Consider the following 18,742-nt stretch of genomic DNA (forward strand, 5'->3'; position numbering starts at 1 on the left):
TTATGACTGTAGAACTCCTGGCAGATGTAGGTGTTCACTTTCACCAGGAGTTCACTTTTGATGAGGTCCACAGATGCTCAGTTCCTTGTCTCTGTCCACGCAGCTGTCATCAGAGAAAACACCCTCTCCACGAACGCGTTGGTGACAGGAATGCTCAAAGCCAAAGATATCAGAGCTGTCATGTTTGGGGCACTGAACTGCTTCAGCAGAGCTGTCCGTAAAACGTCGGTGGCATACCCTGCACTCTCCTTTTTTAGGGTCACCTGTAACTGGTTTTAACCATGTATATATTTTCTCCAATTCTTTATTATACGAACAAAGACACTTTTTCTTCTCGGGAGCTCCGGATAGATACATTTTTCTGTTGCAGTTTTTTTTAATGCATGTTCAGTGTTTTCTTATATAAAAAAAAATGTTTATAGTGATTTTGTAATTAAAGGACGATGAAACAAAATGATGCCGAAATAATAATAATAAAGATAAAAAATTTTACAGACAAAATTGAAATGCGGGACACTGCTTATGACTTGTGGAACGCGGGACAAAGCTTCCAATTTCGGGACCATACAACCTGCGTCAGACATGCTTGTGTCGGGTCTCGGGTGTGTTGTGTCATAAAAATAAAATGTTTAGGTCACTGTGTCAGGTTAAATATAGGTTAATACTCAATCTTTAAACACATATTGAGATCCCTTAGTTCGCATAACTGTGTTGCTCACACAGCTGACATTTCACTTACTGCCCTCTGGAGTAAACAGGTGGTACTGCGATTAAATGCGTTAATTATTTTAACGCGTTTTTTTGTATAATTAGTCGCGCTTTATTAACGCGTTAACTCGACAGCCCTAATATATATATATATATATATATATATTACACACACACACACACACACTTAACACTTTATTTGGAACACTATGGTTCTAATAAAGTGCTCAACGTGGTCTGTAGCTCATCCATTTTAAAGTTCGACATGTGCATTCTGAGATGCTATTCTGCTCACTACAATTGTACACAGTGGTTATCCGAGTAACAGTAGCCTTTCTGTCAGCTCAAACCAGCCTGGCCATTCTCCATTTGACCTCTCTCATCAACAAGGCACTTCCATCTTCAGAACTGCCGCTTACTGGATGTATTTTGTTTTTGGCACCATTCTGAGTAAACTTTAGAGACTGTTGTGCATGAATATCCCAGGTGATCAGCAGTTACAGAAATACTCAAACCAGCGTGTCTGGACGGGGTCTGGGTAGCTTAACGAGTATTGATGCAACCAAATAGGCCTCCTTGTGGTCGTGATTAAAGGTTCTCGCTCTCAATGTGGCGTCTGGTAAGTTGTGCATGGATCGCAGAGAGTAGCATGAGAGCCTCCTTTCGTGCTGTGAGCCTCCGCGGTGTCATGCACAGCAAGCCACGTCATAAGATGTTCGGATTGACTATCTCAGAAGCGGAGGCAACTGAGACTTGTCCTGCACCACCCGGATTGAGGTGAGTAATCGCGCCACCAGGAGGGCCTACTAATTAGTGGGAATTGGGCATTCCAAATTAGGAGAAAAGAGGATACAATTTAAAGAATAATAAAATAAACCAGCCCGTCTGGTACCAACAATCAAGCCGATGTCAAAATCACAGAGATCACATTTTTTCCCCATTCTGATGGTTTATGTGAACATTAACTGAAGCTTCCAACCCATATCCGCAAAATGTTATGCATTGCACTACTGCCATATGATTGGCTGATTAGATAATCACATTAATATGTAGGAGTACAGGTGTTCCTAATAAAGTGCTCTGTGAGTGTACATTTAGCAAATGAAGATCCATTACTTGGCTCTTAGACCAATATAAAAGTTACTTTTATAGTGGTTCAAGATTCATTGAAAGATTGAGTTGATCTTTATGTAATTATATTTATGTATTTTCACCTTTGTCCACAGAGGCCACGCTCTGAAACCGTGAGGAGCTCTTTGCGGTTATTGACGTCCAGTGCGCACCGACTTCAAAATGAGTGTAAGAAAGCATCTCCTCTAGAGAGCAGCCCCACAGCAGACATGCAGTTGGTCACCCAGCAGGTGATCCAATGCGCGTATGACATCGCCAAGGCTGCGAAGCAACTTGTTACCATAACCACCAAAGAGAACAGCAACTAACCCTGTTTCTGCCTATTTCCAATAGTAATCCAACCCTGACTATTTGCCCCATGTTAATCAACTGATCATTTTAAGGCATGCCATTTAAGATTTGTTTTTTGTATGCTGTATTTGCATGTTTTTATATTTATTTAAGCTGTCAGTTAGCAGTGTTATTTGGCTTAAAGCCATAATATAAAGCCTGAAATGCTCTCAAGGAAGGGTTGTATAAAAAGATGTGTGTATGTTGACATGAATCATCCGTGGAGCAGCCAATCATACATTAAATATTGAGTAAATGCCTCACTCTGAAAACATTGATTTTGTAACCAAACACTGTTCACAGGAAGATTGAATGTCCAACATAAAATATATACCACATATAGTATAAATTTTAATGGTATATACAGAATTTAATGAAGTATTTAATTAAATCTGCCTTGTCTTATTTGAATTGACCAGTCTGAGGCATCTATAATGCAATTATTTTATGGTTTAATTTGGTGATTTAATATTTTTTGTTCAATACTTTCACTGCAGATGAGTGCAGAGACAATCAGGTTCTCTACCAGTTGTGATTGTGTTGAGATGTGTGTTAGTTTCAATATTTTTCATACCAGGCAAATATAGTTTACCAGATTATATGTTCATTTCAGTGTTTTGGCAGCTCTTAATGTGTTATTTCCTCTACAAAGTAAGTTTAAGTTTTGTTCTTAGTCCTGTCAATAAGTTGAGAAGTGGGCCGCTCATAGCTCAGTGTTAAAGTCCCCTAGTTTGAGTGTTTGTAATTGTAAAAAAACTCTGGTCTTCCACTGATTAATAGTATTGCTATTCATTTAAAAAGTAACAAATCTTTTCTTTATTTTTAAAATAAACCTAATTTATTATTTTGACCCTAAGATGTTGCTCCAGAGCTCTTTATGTTCATATCAGAAACCAAATAAATTAACCTCCTATTCCAACAAAACTCTTCTAAATCAGCAAAATAGTACTGTACATTTAATTAGCACTTTGGTTTAATCTTAATATTGGACTCATCTTGAAACTAGCATTATAACAGCATTATTATTTTCTCCCCTTTTCATCCCAATTTGGCATCTTCAATTCCTCATGGTGGCGTAGTGACTCGCCTAAATCCGGGTGGGTGGAAGAATCTCAGTTGCCTCTGTGTCTGAGAGTCAATCCGTGCAAGTTATCATGTGGATTGAGCGCGTTAACGTGGAGGCTTCATGCTATTCTCCGCAGCATCCACATACAACTCACCATGCACCCCACCGAGAGCTACATAATAGCATCCATGAATAGGTTACCCCATGTGACTACCTTCCCTAGCAACTGGGCCAATTTGGTTGCTCAGGAGACCTGGCTGGAGTCACTCAGCAGTTACTCTGTATACGAACTTGCAACTGCAGGGGTGGTAGTCAGCGTCTTTGCTCGCTGAGCTACCCAAGCCCCCCTACAACAGCATTATTTTAATACTAGAGGTATTATCTTAGACCTTGCTGTCTGCTTTGAAATTCTATAACAAAGCATCAGTAAAGAACATAAATATATACTTAATTTACAACCCTCACTTATTACTTGTACCAAAGCTACCCTCCAAGTGAGGAGCGCATCGCTTACAGTTAGACAGATTTGTTTATTATAACACTCACTTGCAGAGTAGATTGGATGTTACTTAATGTGCATATTACTAGTTGAACTTCATGGTAATGGCTATTTAGAATGCTTTTTCATTGCAATCAAATGCAGTTTATAAAACAAATTATTTATAAAAAACCTTAGTCAGCATTGAAATTGATCAATTAAAAATACACAGAAACAAACCTATGAACAAATAAACACTAGTGTGATGCATACAGTACAGTACGTAATAAAGAGGACTTACCAACACAACCATTTTTTAAAGGCATAACGTAAATCATAAATTACCATAAACAATTTATGATCCATAAATATTAAAAGCATCTCTGATAACTGGCTGGGAGAACTTGTTTTGATTTAAACACAAATTCCAAGTCCAAGATCGACATAGACAAAGATATCCCAGATTATGAATAAAACAAAGTGCTAGAAGATACTCCTAACATCTAGCAGGTGATGTGGCATAAAGACTGAACGTCCTCTGTAAAATGCTTTTATGTCCATGCTGACCTGGGTCTGCTGCAAATCTGATGAAAGAATTTATGATCAGATTATCACACTTTAAATGAAAAACTAATTTCAAGGAAACACTTTAAACTTGACTCACCCTCTCCTGGTAACCCTGTAGAATCATTCTTTCAGTCTCATGATGAAGCTCCTCCTCCTGCAGCCTAAGCTCCTCCCTCTCCTGTGCGTCTTCCTCCTCAAGTCTTCGCTGCTCCTCCCACTGTTCCTTGCGCCTCTGCTCCACCTGTTGGACAGATATATTAATTTCAAGACCTTTGCACATATTTAAAGCATAAACCATAAAATGATGGCTTACTTTACACAATATTAACTGAAAGTCACTATTTGAATGCAGAAAATGTGCATTATCCATTGACAAGGTTGTTAGTAGAATGACCACTTTTAAAGTGTTAGTTCACCCAAAAATGAAAGTTCTCTCATCATTTACTCACCCTCATGCCATCCCAGATGTGTATGCATTTCTTTCTTTTGCTGAACACAAACAAAGATCCATCCAATGCAAGTGAATGGTGACCAAAACTTTGGTCCAAAAAGCATATTAAGGCAGCATAAAAGTAATCCATACAACTTCAGTGATTTAATCCATGTCTTCAGAAGCTAAATTTAAGTGTGGGTGAGAAACAGATAAATATTGAAGTCCTTTTTAACTATCAAATCTAGGGCAGCAACTAACAATTATTTTGATGATCGATTAATCTTTGATTATTTCTTTGATTAATCTTGTAAAAAAAATCTATAAAAAATATTTCCTGTATTTTATTAACATATAATAATAAAAAAAAAAACAGAAGTGATAAAAGGCGTAAGGATTTGGTTCGATTTATGGTTCTGAATTACGATTATTTACTCTCATAAAACTTTGAACAAAGCCTGAATCATGAAAAGTTAAGTTTGAATTGATTATGTTAATTACTATCATTATTATTACTTTCTTTCCTTTACTTGTAAAACATAACAAAACTCAAACTTGCATTTGGCATTATCAGGAGGACTTTAAAATATCAGGACTGTTGCCATTATTATACATTATATACAGTTTAATATAGCACAAAAATCTAAAACCTGTGGAGATTTACTCATGTTATATATTCTCATTCCCGTGCTCACTGTATTTCATGAGCTGCACAATTGTTTACATTGAAACTGAAATTGTGGTATGATGTTGCACACTTTAATCAAAATTATTGCACACCCTTTCTCCGTTGCGATCGGTTTGATTGACATGGATGTGCGCAGTCACTCAAAGTTTAACGGATATTCAAGTGTGGTAAAAACAAACGGTTTTGTGAAATATGCACTTGATTTTCAATTCATAACATGTATTCATTATAAAACATAGAAATTATCAGTAAAATGTAAGTGATGCGCTGGAGAGAAACAACTTGAGCATTAAACAGCACATGCCTTCTGTCAACGTAGGCTATCTGATACAGCAACGGTCCTCATTAATCTGTATGCTTATGAGTTGCACTGGGCAACTTTGGTTGTGTTTTTCGCTTCAACTTGTCTCAACTGACTTTCTTTCGAATAAGCATGCAACATATTTTTCACTGGGCTGTAGTGACATCAATGATAGGGCTTCTCCGTGCTTACCGCAAATATCCAACTAATCGATCATTAAATTCATTTTCGATGATATCTGTTATCGATAATTATCGATTTTAACTATTAGTTGTTGCAGCCCTAATAAATTCTCCTCCCTGCCCAGTAGGTGACAATATGCACGAAGAATGAAAATTGCCAAAAACAAAAGAATGTGAAAAGTAAAGTGGAAATTCATAGTAAAAAATGACGTAAATATTGATCTGTTTCTCACCCACACTTACATTGCTTCTGAAGATATGGATTTACCTACTGAAGTCTTAAGGATTACTTTTATGCTGCCTTTATATACTTTTTGGAACTTCAAATTTCTGGCCACCATTCACTTGCATTGAATGGACCTACAGATCTGAGATATGTTTCTAAAAATCTTAGTTTGTGTTCTGCAGAAGAAAGTCATACACATCATTAATCACCAATTAATTGGCCTGACCAATTTATCAGTCTAATACTATAAGTTACATACCTGTGCATTGATCTCCAGCATGCGTGCTGTGCGGGATCCCTCCTGCTCTTCCCTCCCCTGGTGTAAGGTGAGTCTCTCTTGCTCCAGCTGTTGGATGAGCTCCTCTCTGCTCCTCAGAGACTCCTCCCTAGCCAGCCTGTTCTCCAGCATACGTTCCTCCAATTGCTGCTGTCGTCCCGCCAGGACCTACCAAAAATAGACCAAGAAAATCTCAAAACCAAACAGACATTTTTTTAAATGAAGAAATTACACACTTCATCTTTAGGTGCCAGTTATGTAATAGTATCACCTTTCAAAGTGATAATGTGATCATCCTATTTACATGTGGTATTTAAGCAAAGAGCAGGGGCTTCATCAAGATAAGAAAATAAGATGATAATAAAATCTCACAGTCGGAGCATGTGACTGCTGATCACGCTGTGCTCTGTCTCACCTCCCGCATGAGTCTCTCTCTGGCTCTCCTCTCTTTCTCCCATTCTGCCTCTCTCTTCTCCCAAACACGCTGAGCTTCCTCACTGATGGGCGGCAAGCAAATACAGAGAATGAGCTCAACTTACAGGTAGAAACACGAGGAGAGTCTTTAGGGTGTAATCAAACATCTTGACTCTGCTCACCGATATAATATATCAAACTCGGCCTCTCTCTCCTTCTCAAGCTGGAGCTGCTCTTCAATGACTCTCTTCATCCAGGCGGCGTCCGCTACCGCTCTATCTCTCCTGGCTTTCTCCAGACTCTCCTCCTCCATCTCCCCCTCCAGCAGCGATGCCAAGATCTTACGGTCTGCCTCCTGGTGTACATGTATGGTATTACAGTCACTTAATCAGCGTGTATTCAGATTTATGATAAAAAAAAAAATCAAAGAACACAAAGTATTGGGCAAAAACAATAAAAAAGTGTAACATTTTCCGCTGTAACCTACCAACTCCTCCTGCACCTGCTGTGCTCTCCTTTTTAGCTGGGCACCGAGTCGAAGTGCCTATGGGAGCAAAGAAGCATTTTTATCACACACAGAAACAGAGAATTCACAGGGACTTTAGCCTAAAAGCAGGTGTGCAGAAGGAAGTCTAACCACTTTACCCAAACTCAGTTTTCCTCCTGGTCTCCTCCATCCTCTTCCTCTCATCCTCCAGTTTCTCGAGCTCCCAGCGCTGTGACATCAGAGCATTTTGTTCCTGCTTAAGATGCTCAGCCTGGACACATACACACAAACATAGAATAAATTAATTGCAGATTCTAAAACTAATTCTGACTGAATGAGTCATGTTGGAAGCCATAAAATAAAATGGCAATATGCACACACCTGTGACTGCACATCCGTTGAATTCTATATTAATGCGCTATAATCCTACGTTGTTCGGCAACCATAAACGGTCTACATTTAGGGTAATGATGAACTGTATTACTTGGTGGACGAATTGTTAATTCTGATAATTGTTTTTAATAAATGTAACTTTATTGAAAATTCTCATATTGCTGTTGCCACTTCGCATCGTGCCCAAGATCACGGACCCCGTATTCCTCCCGTAAGATCTGTTTCGGGTGATCCAATAACAAGTGGTCAGCATTAAAGGAATATTCCAGGTTCAATACAAGTTAAGCTCAATCGACAGTGCTTGTGGCATAATGTTGATTACCACAAAAAATTATTTTGTCTCATCACTTCACTTTTCTTGAAAAAAAGCAAAAATCGAGGTTACAGTGAGGTACTTGCAATATTTGTTTGTTGACAATATATTTTCATGGCAACTAAACTGTCAAATTTGCTCAGATTAGTAAGCGATTTTATCATACTAAATTCATGTTAACTTGCATATTGTTTATGTCTTATGGTCGACCGATATATTGCCGAGGCCTCCTCAACACTTCCCTGTAACTATTAACTGTCTTGTCTAATAATAAAAAGGCAAATATCAATAAAACTAATATCATAAACCTGTCTGCAAATATGCAGAAACAGATGCAATAAACAAAACTCACAAAACTTGAGTGAGGAGTGATGGGAACTTTTAAGGAGAGGAGACAGTGGAGAGAGACATGGGTGTTGGCCGCTGCCGTTTTTATTTATGTTGAAGCACCTTGAGTTGAGTGAAGCTGTACCATTGCGCTTTGAAGCGAACGAGTGTTCTAAAGACATTCCTGTGTTGGAATCACCGTCTCCTGATTCCTCATTCCATAAACTTCAGGATCATGCTACAGCAATATTGCTATTTTTTATTGTAAGAGTATTGTAATACTTGTCCCGTAAAAGAGATATTAATTACATACTTCTTGTTCTCGTAGTTTGAGCTCCTCCATCTGCTTAAGGAGATCCTCGGCTCTCTTCACTTCCTCCTGTCTTCTCTTCTCCTCTTCTTCCTTTATTCTTTTCAGTGCCTCCTTTCTGGCCCTCTCATACTCATTCTCAACATTCTGTTTCTCCTCCTGAGCTCTCTCTTCAGCCTGAGGGTTACAGAACACAGTTGCACTGTATTTGCAAATTGCAACACACAAATGATTTAGTTAAATGTGCTAAATTAGTCAAAAAGTCAGAAACATTGAACATGGTCATATTATTACTCAACAATATACAAGTGTCGGTGGTATACAAAAGTAAACAATTTTAAATGTTACATGATGCTCAATGGCATTTAATACCTCCAGTGAACTACTTTACCTGTTTTTTCTCCTGCTGTTGGACCTGCCACTGGCTCACAACATGATCTTTGTGCAATCCTAACTCAACCTGTGACCAGAGCAGACAGGCATTAATAACATCTGAGTAACTGAGATGTCTGATTAATGGCTCACAAGTGGTTGCGTGTGTCCGGAACCAAATCCTGAGCTCAGAGTTACAGATCAGTCATGGAAGAAACACATCAAAAGCCCTATTAAATTATAGTCACGTCTGGATCTTGAGCTAAGGGATTAAAAATAAACTCCCACAATTTTGGTATAAACACCTAATCTGTAGAGACAAGACAGCTTTTCTATAAACTAGTAAGGATTGTCATTTTGACCATACTCTTCTCTAACTGACAAGTCATCAACATTACTAATGTATCTCTGACCTTCTGCAGTTCTGGGTTGTTCTGCTTCCAGTGCTCCTTCAGTAATTTCTGTGCCAGCTGGAGAAGATACAAAATCAACATATCAATTCATATATGCATTATATGTAAACAGAGGGGTCTGGGGGCAACATAAGATCTAAAAGAAATCATTAATATTGAAATATCCATACACTCTTCCTCCTCTCTTCCCTGGCAGAGCGGAGGGTATCTGTTTTTTCCACCAGCTGTCTGGTCAGCGTGATCCTGTCTGGGAGAACAGTTCTGAGCTCGGCCTCCAGCTGGCCTCTCTCCTCCTGGAGCATCGTCCTCAGATGCTCTCTGCGCTCCTCCAGATTCCGCTGTTTCTCCTCCATCCGTTCTCGCTGAAATGTTGACATACTAGCAAGCCAATAAAAGGAGAAAGTTTTTAAACCTATTATACTGCCCTACAAAGCCAAAACATAGCAAACAGTGTTGGGTAAAACACTTAAAAATAGTAATCAACAGCAAATTACAAAATGGTTCTCTAAAATTGTAATCAGATTACTTTACTAATTACTTCATTGAAACATTAAATCACATTGCTAATTACTTTACTTTTTAGTTACTTACTAAAACACTTTTCCACTCAACAAATTCAAAATAATGTCTATATTTCTTTCTTTTTCAATGTTACACACAAGTCACACTCAGCACCTCACATTTCTCCTTCAAGTTACTGGGCCATAATTTTTGTATTTTACATAAATTATATTTTAGAAATAAGCATAACCCCTTTAATGTACTTAAAAGTAATTAATTTAAAGTCAGTAACTGTAATCTGATTACAAGAATTTCACATGTAATGCATCACTACTTTTTATACTAAAAGTAATTAGATTGCAGTAACTAATTACTTTGTAATTGGATTACACGCAACACTTGTAGCAAGTAAGTCAACACTGAAACTGAGAAAAATGGCTTAAAGGTGTTGTTATTTTGCAAACAAACATAGATTTAAAACAGTCTCAGATTTTTCTCTGAATCTGACAATACAGTACCTGAGACAAACCCATCAGTCACAGGACATATTATAGCCTACGAGACCAGACTTCAGTTATTTCAGACTTCATTTTGACAAAATGTGTTCTTACTGTGTTTTTTGCCTTTGTAGGGCAGTATAGAAAGGCAATTTCAAAACCTTAAAGTTATTTAATATTGTTTGATAAAACTAAGTGAATCTAAGAATGTAAGTGTTTTCAAAAATGTATGAAGTCTAAAAGTGTTACCAAGCTATTCTTCCAACCAGAAGCTTGGCACTTGGCAGATGACACCACAGAAAGTAAAACAAAATTAAACTGTATAATTGGGTCAACTTGGAATAATGTTATTTACCTCAGAAAATGTACCTGCATCTATTTCATTAGTTTTCATTTGGTTGAAGCTACAAAGTTTGTAATGGAACACATTAAAACTTGCACTGGGCAGTCTGTTGAGGTCCATACAATGCAAGGGCAAGGTGACCAGACATTTCAATCTTCAAAAATCACATAAAAACAGCATAAAAGTAATCCATATCTTGAGAAGCAATATGATAGGTGTGGGTAAGAACCAGATCAATATTTAAATAATTTTTTTACTATAAAACTCCCCTTTCACTTGCATTGTATGGACCTACAGTGATGAGATTTACTTCTAAACTAAATATATAATTTAAACTGAAATTCTAAATCAACCAGATTCAGACAGTAGTGAAACTTCATCAGCACCTTCGCTGGAAGGACTGCCGTGAGCTCCAGTGCGCCTGTTTGCTGCTGCGGACCTCCTGCTCTCTGAAGTACTGAGAGTGCAGCTCCCACTGCTGCCTCCATCGAGCCTCCTGCTCCCGCTGGCGCACTAGCTGCCTCTCCAGAGCCCGTACTCTACCCGGCCAATGCGCCGACAGCGTCGGTAAAGCCATGAATCTGACTGCTGAATCAGTCTGCACATGCAGTTTAGTTTTCAAGCTTTATTTCTGACCAAAACCCGGCCTTTTCACATATGCCTTTAGTTAAAACACTTTATTAACCTAGTCAGTGTTTTTTTTTTAAATGCAGCAATTGTAAAAAAAAAAAAAAAAAAAAAAAAAAAAGATGAGCTTAATATTTATGACATGCATTAACCCTTTCACGCATAGTGGTCACTACAGTGGGCAGCTATTAAAAACCCGTTTTCTTGCATGGGTTTTGATGGTCTAGTTTCACATCAGCCACCTCAGCATCATCCCATACATCGCCACCCACTGGCCAGCCATTGTAAGTGCAACAATCCTTCTATAGGAGACCCTCGCAGGTAAATACAATTTGGTAACATCAATTAACTACTAAGGATTAATACAATTGTAAATTTTTTGAAGTATTGCATTTATTTTGGTAGGAAATTACAATTAATAATATGCCCACTAAATTGAACATCATGCATTGTTGGCTATATTTCAACTACAATTCCTTCTATTACTGCGACTTTGTTGTTCTTGAAAATACTTAATCTGCAGTAACTTGTTTGGCTGTAATCAATTGATTTATGTTTTTAGAATGTAACTTGCAGTTTATGTGACAAAAACAAAAATGTGTGCAGATTAGTAACAGTTAGTGTCTTAATATTTTGTAGATCTCAAGTGCAGTTCGAGATAGAAAGACTACAAGATAGTGGAGCAATTACCATTGGAGTCAATTGAGGATGATGCTAATGGCAGTGATGAGAAATGGTTGCCAGAAAAAGGATTAGGAATGCTAGCAGTAGTGATAGTGGAGTTGAGGATGCAGAATGTGTTTGCATTACATTGAGCAGTATAAGGTGTTAAAATATTTGACACGTTAATTTTAACAGCATAATATATAATTTTGGTCATTGGTTCGCCATATTTCTTCAGTTTCTTATTTCTTGACAACACAAACGGATGTTGTCCACCTGAGTGGATATATAAAAACTCTTTGAAAAACGTGTGTATGAAAAAAAATAATGTTAATTTTTGTATATGCCTAAAGAGGATTAAAAACAATTGGGGGGAGATCCTGACTAAGGTTGCCATAATTCATGCATTAAAGGGTTAATGCGGTAAAGCATGTACTGCAAACAATGTAAACTCTGCTTGACACATTGAAAAATCACGTTGAAAGCTTTTACATTACCACAATGAGGCGAATGTCTTGTGGAGTTCTTCTGAAATAAATCAGTAATATGAAAGTGAAGACTGTACTGCTTTTGTAAGAAAAGCAGCGACCGCTACTTCGTCAACAAAACATTAACAGACGCGGTTACGGCGAATCTTCCTGGTTACCTACGGCGAGCAGTTAGGAAAAAACAAAACGCTAGGTCAAAGGTGTTTTCAAGGCAAGTCAGTCCACTCAGCTGTCATCTTGGGAACGCACCCGAGCAGCTATTTTCTATGGTTACAAACGGCATGAAAGTACAGCTCCTTTCTACTTGAATGGGGAAAGACCGAAATCTCCAAAACGTTTGATCGAGATTACTATCAAAGAACATATTTCAAATCATCAGTAAAAATCTGATTAAAATGGTTTAATAAATTGTGTTTCTTTACATCAGATCATGTTCCCTGACGGGCAATGTCTGTATTTAAAATGTAATTGGCTCTTTTACTTAAGGAGCTCTAAAATACCTGTAGAGAGCTATCAGTTAGCATAGCATTTCAACACTACCCGCACACCTTTTCAGTCTGGGTCCAGTATCATGAGAGATCGAGTTCTCCCTCTGACATCACAGCAATTCTATTGGATGAGGAATCTAATAATTGGTACTATATTCACTGCCTGAGTAGAAATCCTTTAAAATCATTTTATAATGTATGTTGATATAACTTTTTAAATACGATATTTAATGACGTTTAAACTATACGTTACACATAATAGTAAATAACTAAAGTTATAGATTGTGATATTAAAGATGTGTTTCTCAGTTAGCCTAGACTTCAATAACATGCTATCACGATAACAGGATTTCAAATGGTTACCCCCCTGGTGAGTCGATTTACCAGGCAGACTCAATTTATCATGACCGGACAATTTATCATTACACCGGAAGTATTTTTCCCATTTATTTTTTCCATAGGCTCATCCTTAAGCCATGAACCAAACCAACCAACTCTGTGGTGAATCACAACATTAAAAGACATTCGAAATTCAGACAAAAAGTCAAAGGTACAAGACTGTGTATTTACCATCTTTCACAAGTGTACGAACTACAATTCCATTGTAATGGAATGACGAAATGGAATAAAAAACTATGGAAATATATAAAACAATTGATTTTAACTGAATGATTTTAAGTATAGAAACAATGTATTTCAAGTTTACTTCAAAATAGTCTGACATATATGTAGTTTGGGCCTGTATGGAGACCGACTGTAATGCATCATTCACAGTGTATCATGGAAGATGGCACTCGCTGCTGGACTTGTTTGGTGGGCTTTGTTGGCCGGTTCTCTGTTTCTTTTTCTTTCCATGGGTAATGCAGTTGTTCACCAGGAATTCCACTATTAAACACTATTTTTAAACAATTCATTTGTAATAACACAGACAACTTATAACTCAATGTGTGTGCGGTAATTGTTCATGCTGCGTTACATTCAACTCAGAAAGTTAGATTTTCCAACTTCCTACTGGGAAAAGTGCAATGGAATGCCACTTGAAGTCATTATTAAATAAATAAACTCTGATTTCGCCAAGATGCTGTGCGTGACGTCACCCAGGCACGTCAGCACCCAGGAAGATATACAAAACACTATACCACCGAAGGAATATGCCGTAGTGTTTGATGCAATCCCTTCTGGTGCTCTAATGCTTCTTAGAAACAATATAGTATTTGTACCAACTTTTTTGCCACTGGATCCTTGTGCGACTGCTGTTGGCCAGACCTGTTTCTCCTCTAACTTGAGAAACAATAACCAACCTATACGTACTCTGTTTCAAAAAGAAATAGTCTCTGTTCCAAATGCTGTTCCTTATTGAAATAACCTTTCTCCAAATCTGGACTGGAAGAAAATGTGGTGCTTACCTTCCAAATACCTAATTTTAAATAAGATTAAGGAAGTATCTTTTAAAATGTTGGATCGCTATTATCCCTCCAAGGTATTTCTACGAAGATATAAGAAGGACATTGATGTGGACTGCTCATTTTGTCAAATGGCTCAAGAAGACCTGCATCATTTATTTTGGACTTGTCCCCACTCTTGCACTTTTTGGCAAGATATATGTACATTTATCTCCCAATATATTGACTCTGAATTCTCACTTTCCTATGACAATGTATTGATTGTTTTTTTTACATACACTTCTATCAAGGCAAATAATTTCTATATCATCAATCTGATGTTATTGCTGGCAAAATCACATATTCACAAATCTAAGTTCTCCATCTTTGAAAACGAAGTCAAACAATACATTAAGACAATCCTATACTCTAAAAACAGGAAAGCTATCAAGACCTTGCATCTATTTACCCTGTTTAACATCTTTCAGTGCTGATTTGTGATTTTTGTTTTTTGTATTTTTATTTTTTTGTTAGCCCTATGCTCCCCTGGTATTGTCTGCCTTTGTGAATTATATGTGTTCCATACTGTTTATCAATGAATGCATTAATAAAAAAATAAAAAAAAGATATACAAAACATGGTAAATTATACTCTCTTTTGATAATCATACACCTGTAGCACAAATGCTAGCATTGCAAATTGTTTATAAATTGGGTTGCTAGGAGACATCACTGGTGACAGTCAAACACCTGCTAATCTAACAGGAGCATTGCAGTTTTGTTTCCTTAAACTTCATCTTCTTGAATATGAGCTGTGACATCAATAGTATGATTCAGGAAAAAACAAGTAGCCTACATTTCAAAATCCACCAAAAAAAATCAGTCACCGGAAGAAAAAAAAACTAGTGCAATGAAATGAAATGTTTGTAATCAAAATATTGCTTGCAAAAAAAAAATAAATAAAATAAACCATTTCGTCAAAGTAAATGGTTATTTTTGATTGGCCATCAATTGGGAAACATGCTCTTAAGCACCAAAGCACTAAATTTACCAGCAGGAGCTAACTTAGCTGCTAATCAGCCAATTCCTGCCCCCCACTTTGACCTGTAAGGTGACTTCCTGTTCTACATCTGCCATATTGGGCGTTTTCCAAATGGCATTTTTGCACCCTTGAAGGGCACTTTAAAAAGGGGATGCCATTCAAAAGGTCGTTCCAAACAAAATGTCATACAGTAATTTCATGCTCCCATCAGAGTGCCCACCTCAAGAGCTCTGTCCTTTGGAGTGAGTTGGGCATATGGATGAACACTTTCGACTGGAATTTGCTCATTGAGTGTTCCAATTTCTCCCATTCATTTTATTACAAGTGCTCCATCTGGGGCTAAATAGTCTTTTGCTAGGTCTCCAGATAGTGCGTTTCATTCAAAAGTGGTCATACCTCTGCCCTATTCCCTTTGAAGAATTTACCATCCACTGTGTGAGCTTTGGAGAACTGAAAGGTGTGGGGGCCAAAGATAATGGTCATTCAGAACTCACTTTTAACTTTATTAATTGTAAATTCTCTTTGAAACGACCTTGAAGCATGGCTATCATGATTATTATCCCTTTGAAGTGCCCTCTGAAGGCATAATTTTTTCCATTTGCAAAATGGGGGTTACTGAGTTCAGAGTTGACAGAGCAAAGAGATTTTCCTCAATGTTACTTGTGGGTTCTGAAGTATGTGAAACACTCACCAATTACTACAAAACTGAGATATTTAATATTCAATACAAAATTAAATTTCTATACAACTCAAACAAGAGTAAAGTATGACTATTCCAGATGAATTACTTGATCTCTACAAAATAGAATGCTAAAGTGGATTCTTTACATTATAATCTTATTACAGAAACAGTCAAATACACTTATAATGAATGTTAGTTTTAATATAAAATAGCTATTGTAGCCTACAATACTTCATGTTTTTTTATCCATAACGCTCTCTCCCCCAATGGCCATTTAAAAAATGTCAGTGACAAAATGTACCAATAATGCAGGCATGCTAACACTTACATAATATTCACAAGTCTGATAACACTTACATAATATTCACAAGACTTTTAATCTGCATTTGATCATGACATGCATAGAAGGTGACATCATTGGCTAACACTCCCCTTTGAAAGATTAATTATTGATTAAAAATGAGCAGCCAGTCAGCTGGTGTGAATTAAAGAGGAGATTCTAGTGGCAGTATTAATAAAGAGAGAATTAAATTACTTTCTGGGTCATTGTAGGTCAAGCCCTACCTGTGAATGAATAAAACATTGCAGGTGAATGTTTAATGGTCACCAGATAATCGTGTCTAATTGTCGTCAGAAAGACACCCCGCTTAAACGTCTAATGTCAGTAACAGGGTAAAGGGCATTTTAATTATTAACAGGACGAGGCCCCTAATCTTTCAGCAGAGATTTAAACCTGAGCTGCTCTTTGATTATTCTCTTCCTTTATAATAAAACAGAAGTAAGAAGCAATTTTTAAGTGGAAGGAAAAAAGACATATAGATTATTTATCAGCCCTTTAGTAAATGATTTAACTTTTTTATCTGCATAAAGATAATACATAACAAGAGAAGTAACTTGTAGCATTTTTTTTTCAATAGACCCCCAGATAGCACAAGTACATCTCTGAGATTTACAACAGTGAAAACAAAATCATGAGCAATAGAGGAAATGTGAAAATAAAGTGAAACAACGGAGAACAGAAAATAGCGATGTAGTCCTCTGATGCCATGTTCGTTATTAACAGCAGGGTCGTGGGGAAATAATGATGCTAAACCGCTTGTATACTGTAGTAAAGAGTACACTACTTACAAAGTGTGTATATAAACATAAATGTCTATTTTGTGTCTTAAGCAGCAGTCTAACAATAAATGGCTTTCTGACCATGTAAATGAGCTGATCCATTCGATCTCTGCTGAAGTTATTACTCCCCTGCATAACGTCATTAATGATGCCACATTGTTGAACCAACTTGGTTCAAATGATGGATGTGCAACATTTGGACTAGGGTTTCGGGAAACTGTCAAGACTAGCTAGTTAGTTTCTCTAACGATGGATCGTACTATGGTGGTTCAACAACGAGTTACCTCATTGGGAAACGCAAAATACCAATACATAGCTACACCTGATTTCTCCTGATACCCCTTGCTTTGCTGTAGGGTATTCTATTGATATAGAAAGCCCCACCCACAATTGACAGGATTGGTTCCTTAGGTTTGTGATGTATGAAGCCCTAGCTGTCTGAATGCATGTTTTTTAGACTGTCTTTGGTACACTGCAGTTTCAAGGCGAAAATGCTCAGCCATGGCGTTGACTGCTGATTTGGCTGCTCATGGTATGTCTTCTAGCATTTAAAATAAAAAAAAAAATAAAATTAAAAAAAATAAAAAAAGATGTATTAGATTAATTCAATTTAATAAAAAGCAATGCAAACTTCTTTAAGTTATACAAACACATCACTTTTACAGTATCAATAATTAATGATAAATAGACTCAAATGTAATAATGTTTAAAATGCCACCTATAGTAAATTGTATTTAATTTATTTCACTATTTTGAATCTATTTGGAGTTTTCTGAAAACAATGTGGTGGACCATTTCTGATGCTGTACAGCAAAAACTAAATATTTTAATGGCTATATAAATAAAAAAATGTAATTAATGTATTTTTTATAGAGAGATTTTTTTTATTTTTTTATTATTATTCTACCTATAGGCAAATGTGGTAAAAAAAATTATAACCTAATTATTTGTCATAAAATGTGACTGGAGTGGTGGTGGTGTAGTGGGCTAAAGCACATAACTGTTAAGCAAAAGGTTGTTGATTCGATCCCCACAGCCACCACCATTGTGTCCTTGAGCAAGGCACTTATAACTCCAGGTTGCTCTGGGGGGATTGTCCCTGTAATAAGTGCACTGTAAGTCGCTTTGGATAAAAGCGTCTGCCAAATGCATAAATGTAAAAATGTAAATGTACTCTGACTAGTATGACTGTATTAATAAAATACATACTTTTTGTTAACCAAAGTTAGGCCATTCCAATGCTTTCTGCTAAATTAAATAATTTAGTGGAAGTCTTCTTCTTCGTAGATCTCAATTAACTAAAAACAATTGTACTTCCAAAAAATATTGAAAACAATCTTCATAAATGTAGCTTTGTGAATAAAGAATTTAGCTAGTATAATAATGCAATTTATAATATACTCCTTGTCTTTGTTTATTATGAAATAAAAAAACCGTATGTGTTCGTAACTGCAAATAAGACTAGAAAAATCTAACGTGGTGGTAGCGTTTTTATGAG

General features: G+C 36.8%; 2 protein-coding genes across 5 annotated transcripts in view; one reads left to right on the forward strand and one right to left on the reverse strand.

Moving 5' to 3' along the window:
* git2a (G protein-coupled receptor kinase interacting ArfGAP 2a) overlaps positions 1 to 2,604 on the forward strand; it is a 43,824-nt gene extending 41,220 nt beyond the window's left edge. For 3 of the 4 annotated variants that reach the window (XM_052097935.1, XM_052097942.1, XM_052097951.1), the window contains one exon: positions 1,935 to 2,604. In XM_052097935.1, the coding sequence (XP_051953895.1) occupies positions 1,935 to 2,147 (213 nt within the window). In that variant the 3' untranslated portion in view covers positions 2,148 to 2,604. The remainder of the gene's footprint in view (positions 1 to 1,934) is intronic. The other variant, XM_052097956.1, reaches the window with a different exon arrangement.
* Positions 2,605 to 3,583: 979 nt separating this feature from the next.
* Positions 3,584 to 12,674, reverse strand: LOC127623569 (trichoplein keratin filament-binding protein-like). Its single transcript, XM_052097960.1, is given in 13 exon segments — positions 3,584 to 4,297; positions 4,378 to 4,521; positions 6,367 to 6,552; positions 6,800 to 6,881; positions 6,981 to 7,153; positions 7,286 to 7,327; positions 7,404 to 7,556; positions 8,632 to 8,805; positions 9,020 to 9,088; positions 9,414 to 9,470; positions 9,584 to 9,791; positions 11,141 to 11,352; positions 12,542 to 12,674. Coding segments are annotated over 12 exon segments (1,512 nt in total). The 5' UTR covers positions 11,332 to 11,352; positions 12,542 to 12,674; the 3' UTR covers positions 3,584 to 4,264.
* Between the last annotated feature and the right edge of the window lie 6,068 nt (positions 12,675 to 18,742).

Source organism: Xyrauchen texanus, chromosome 3 (genome assembly GCF_025860055.1).
Source record: "Xyrauchen texanus isolate HMW12.3.18 chromosome 3, RBS_HiC_50CHRs, whole genome shotgun sequence".
Taxonomy (NCBI): Eukaryota; Metazoa; Chordata; class Actinopteri; order Cypriniformes; family Catostomidae; genus Xyrauchen; species Xyrauchen texanus.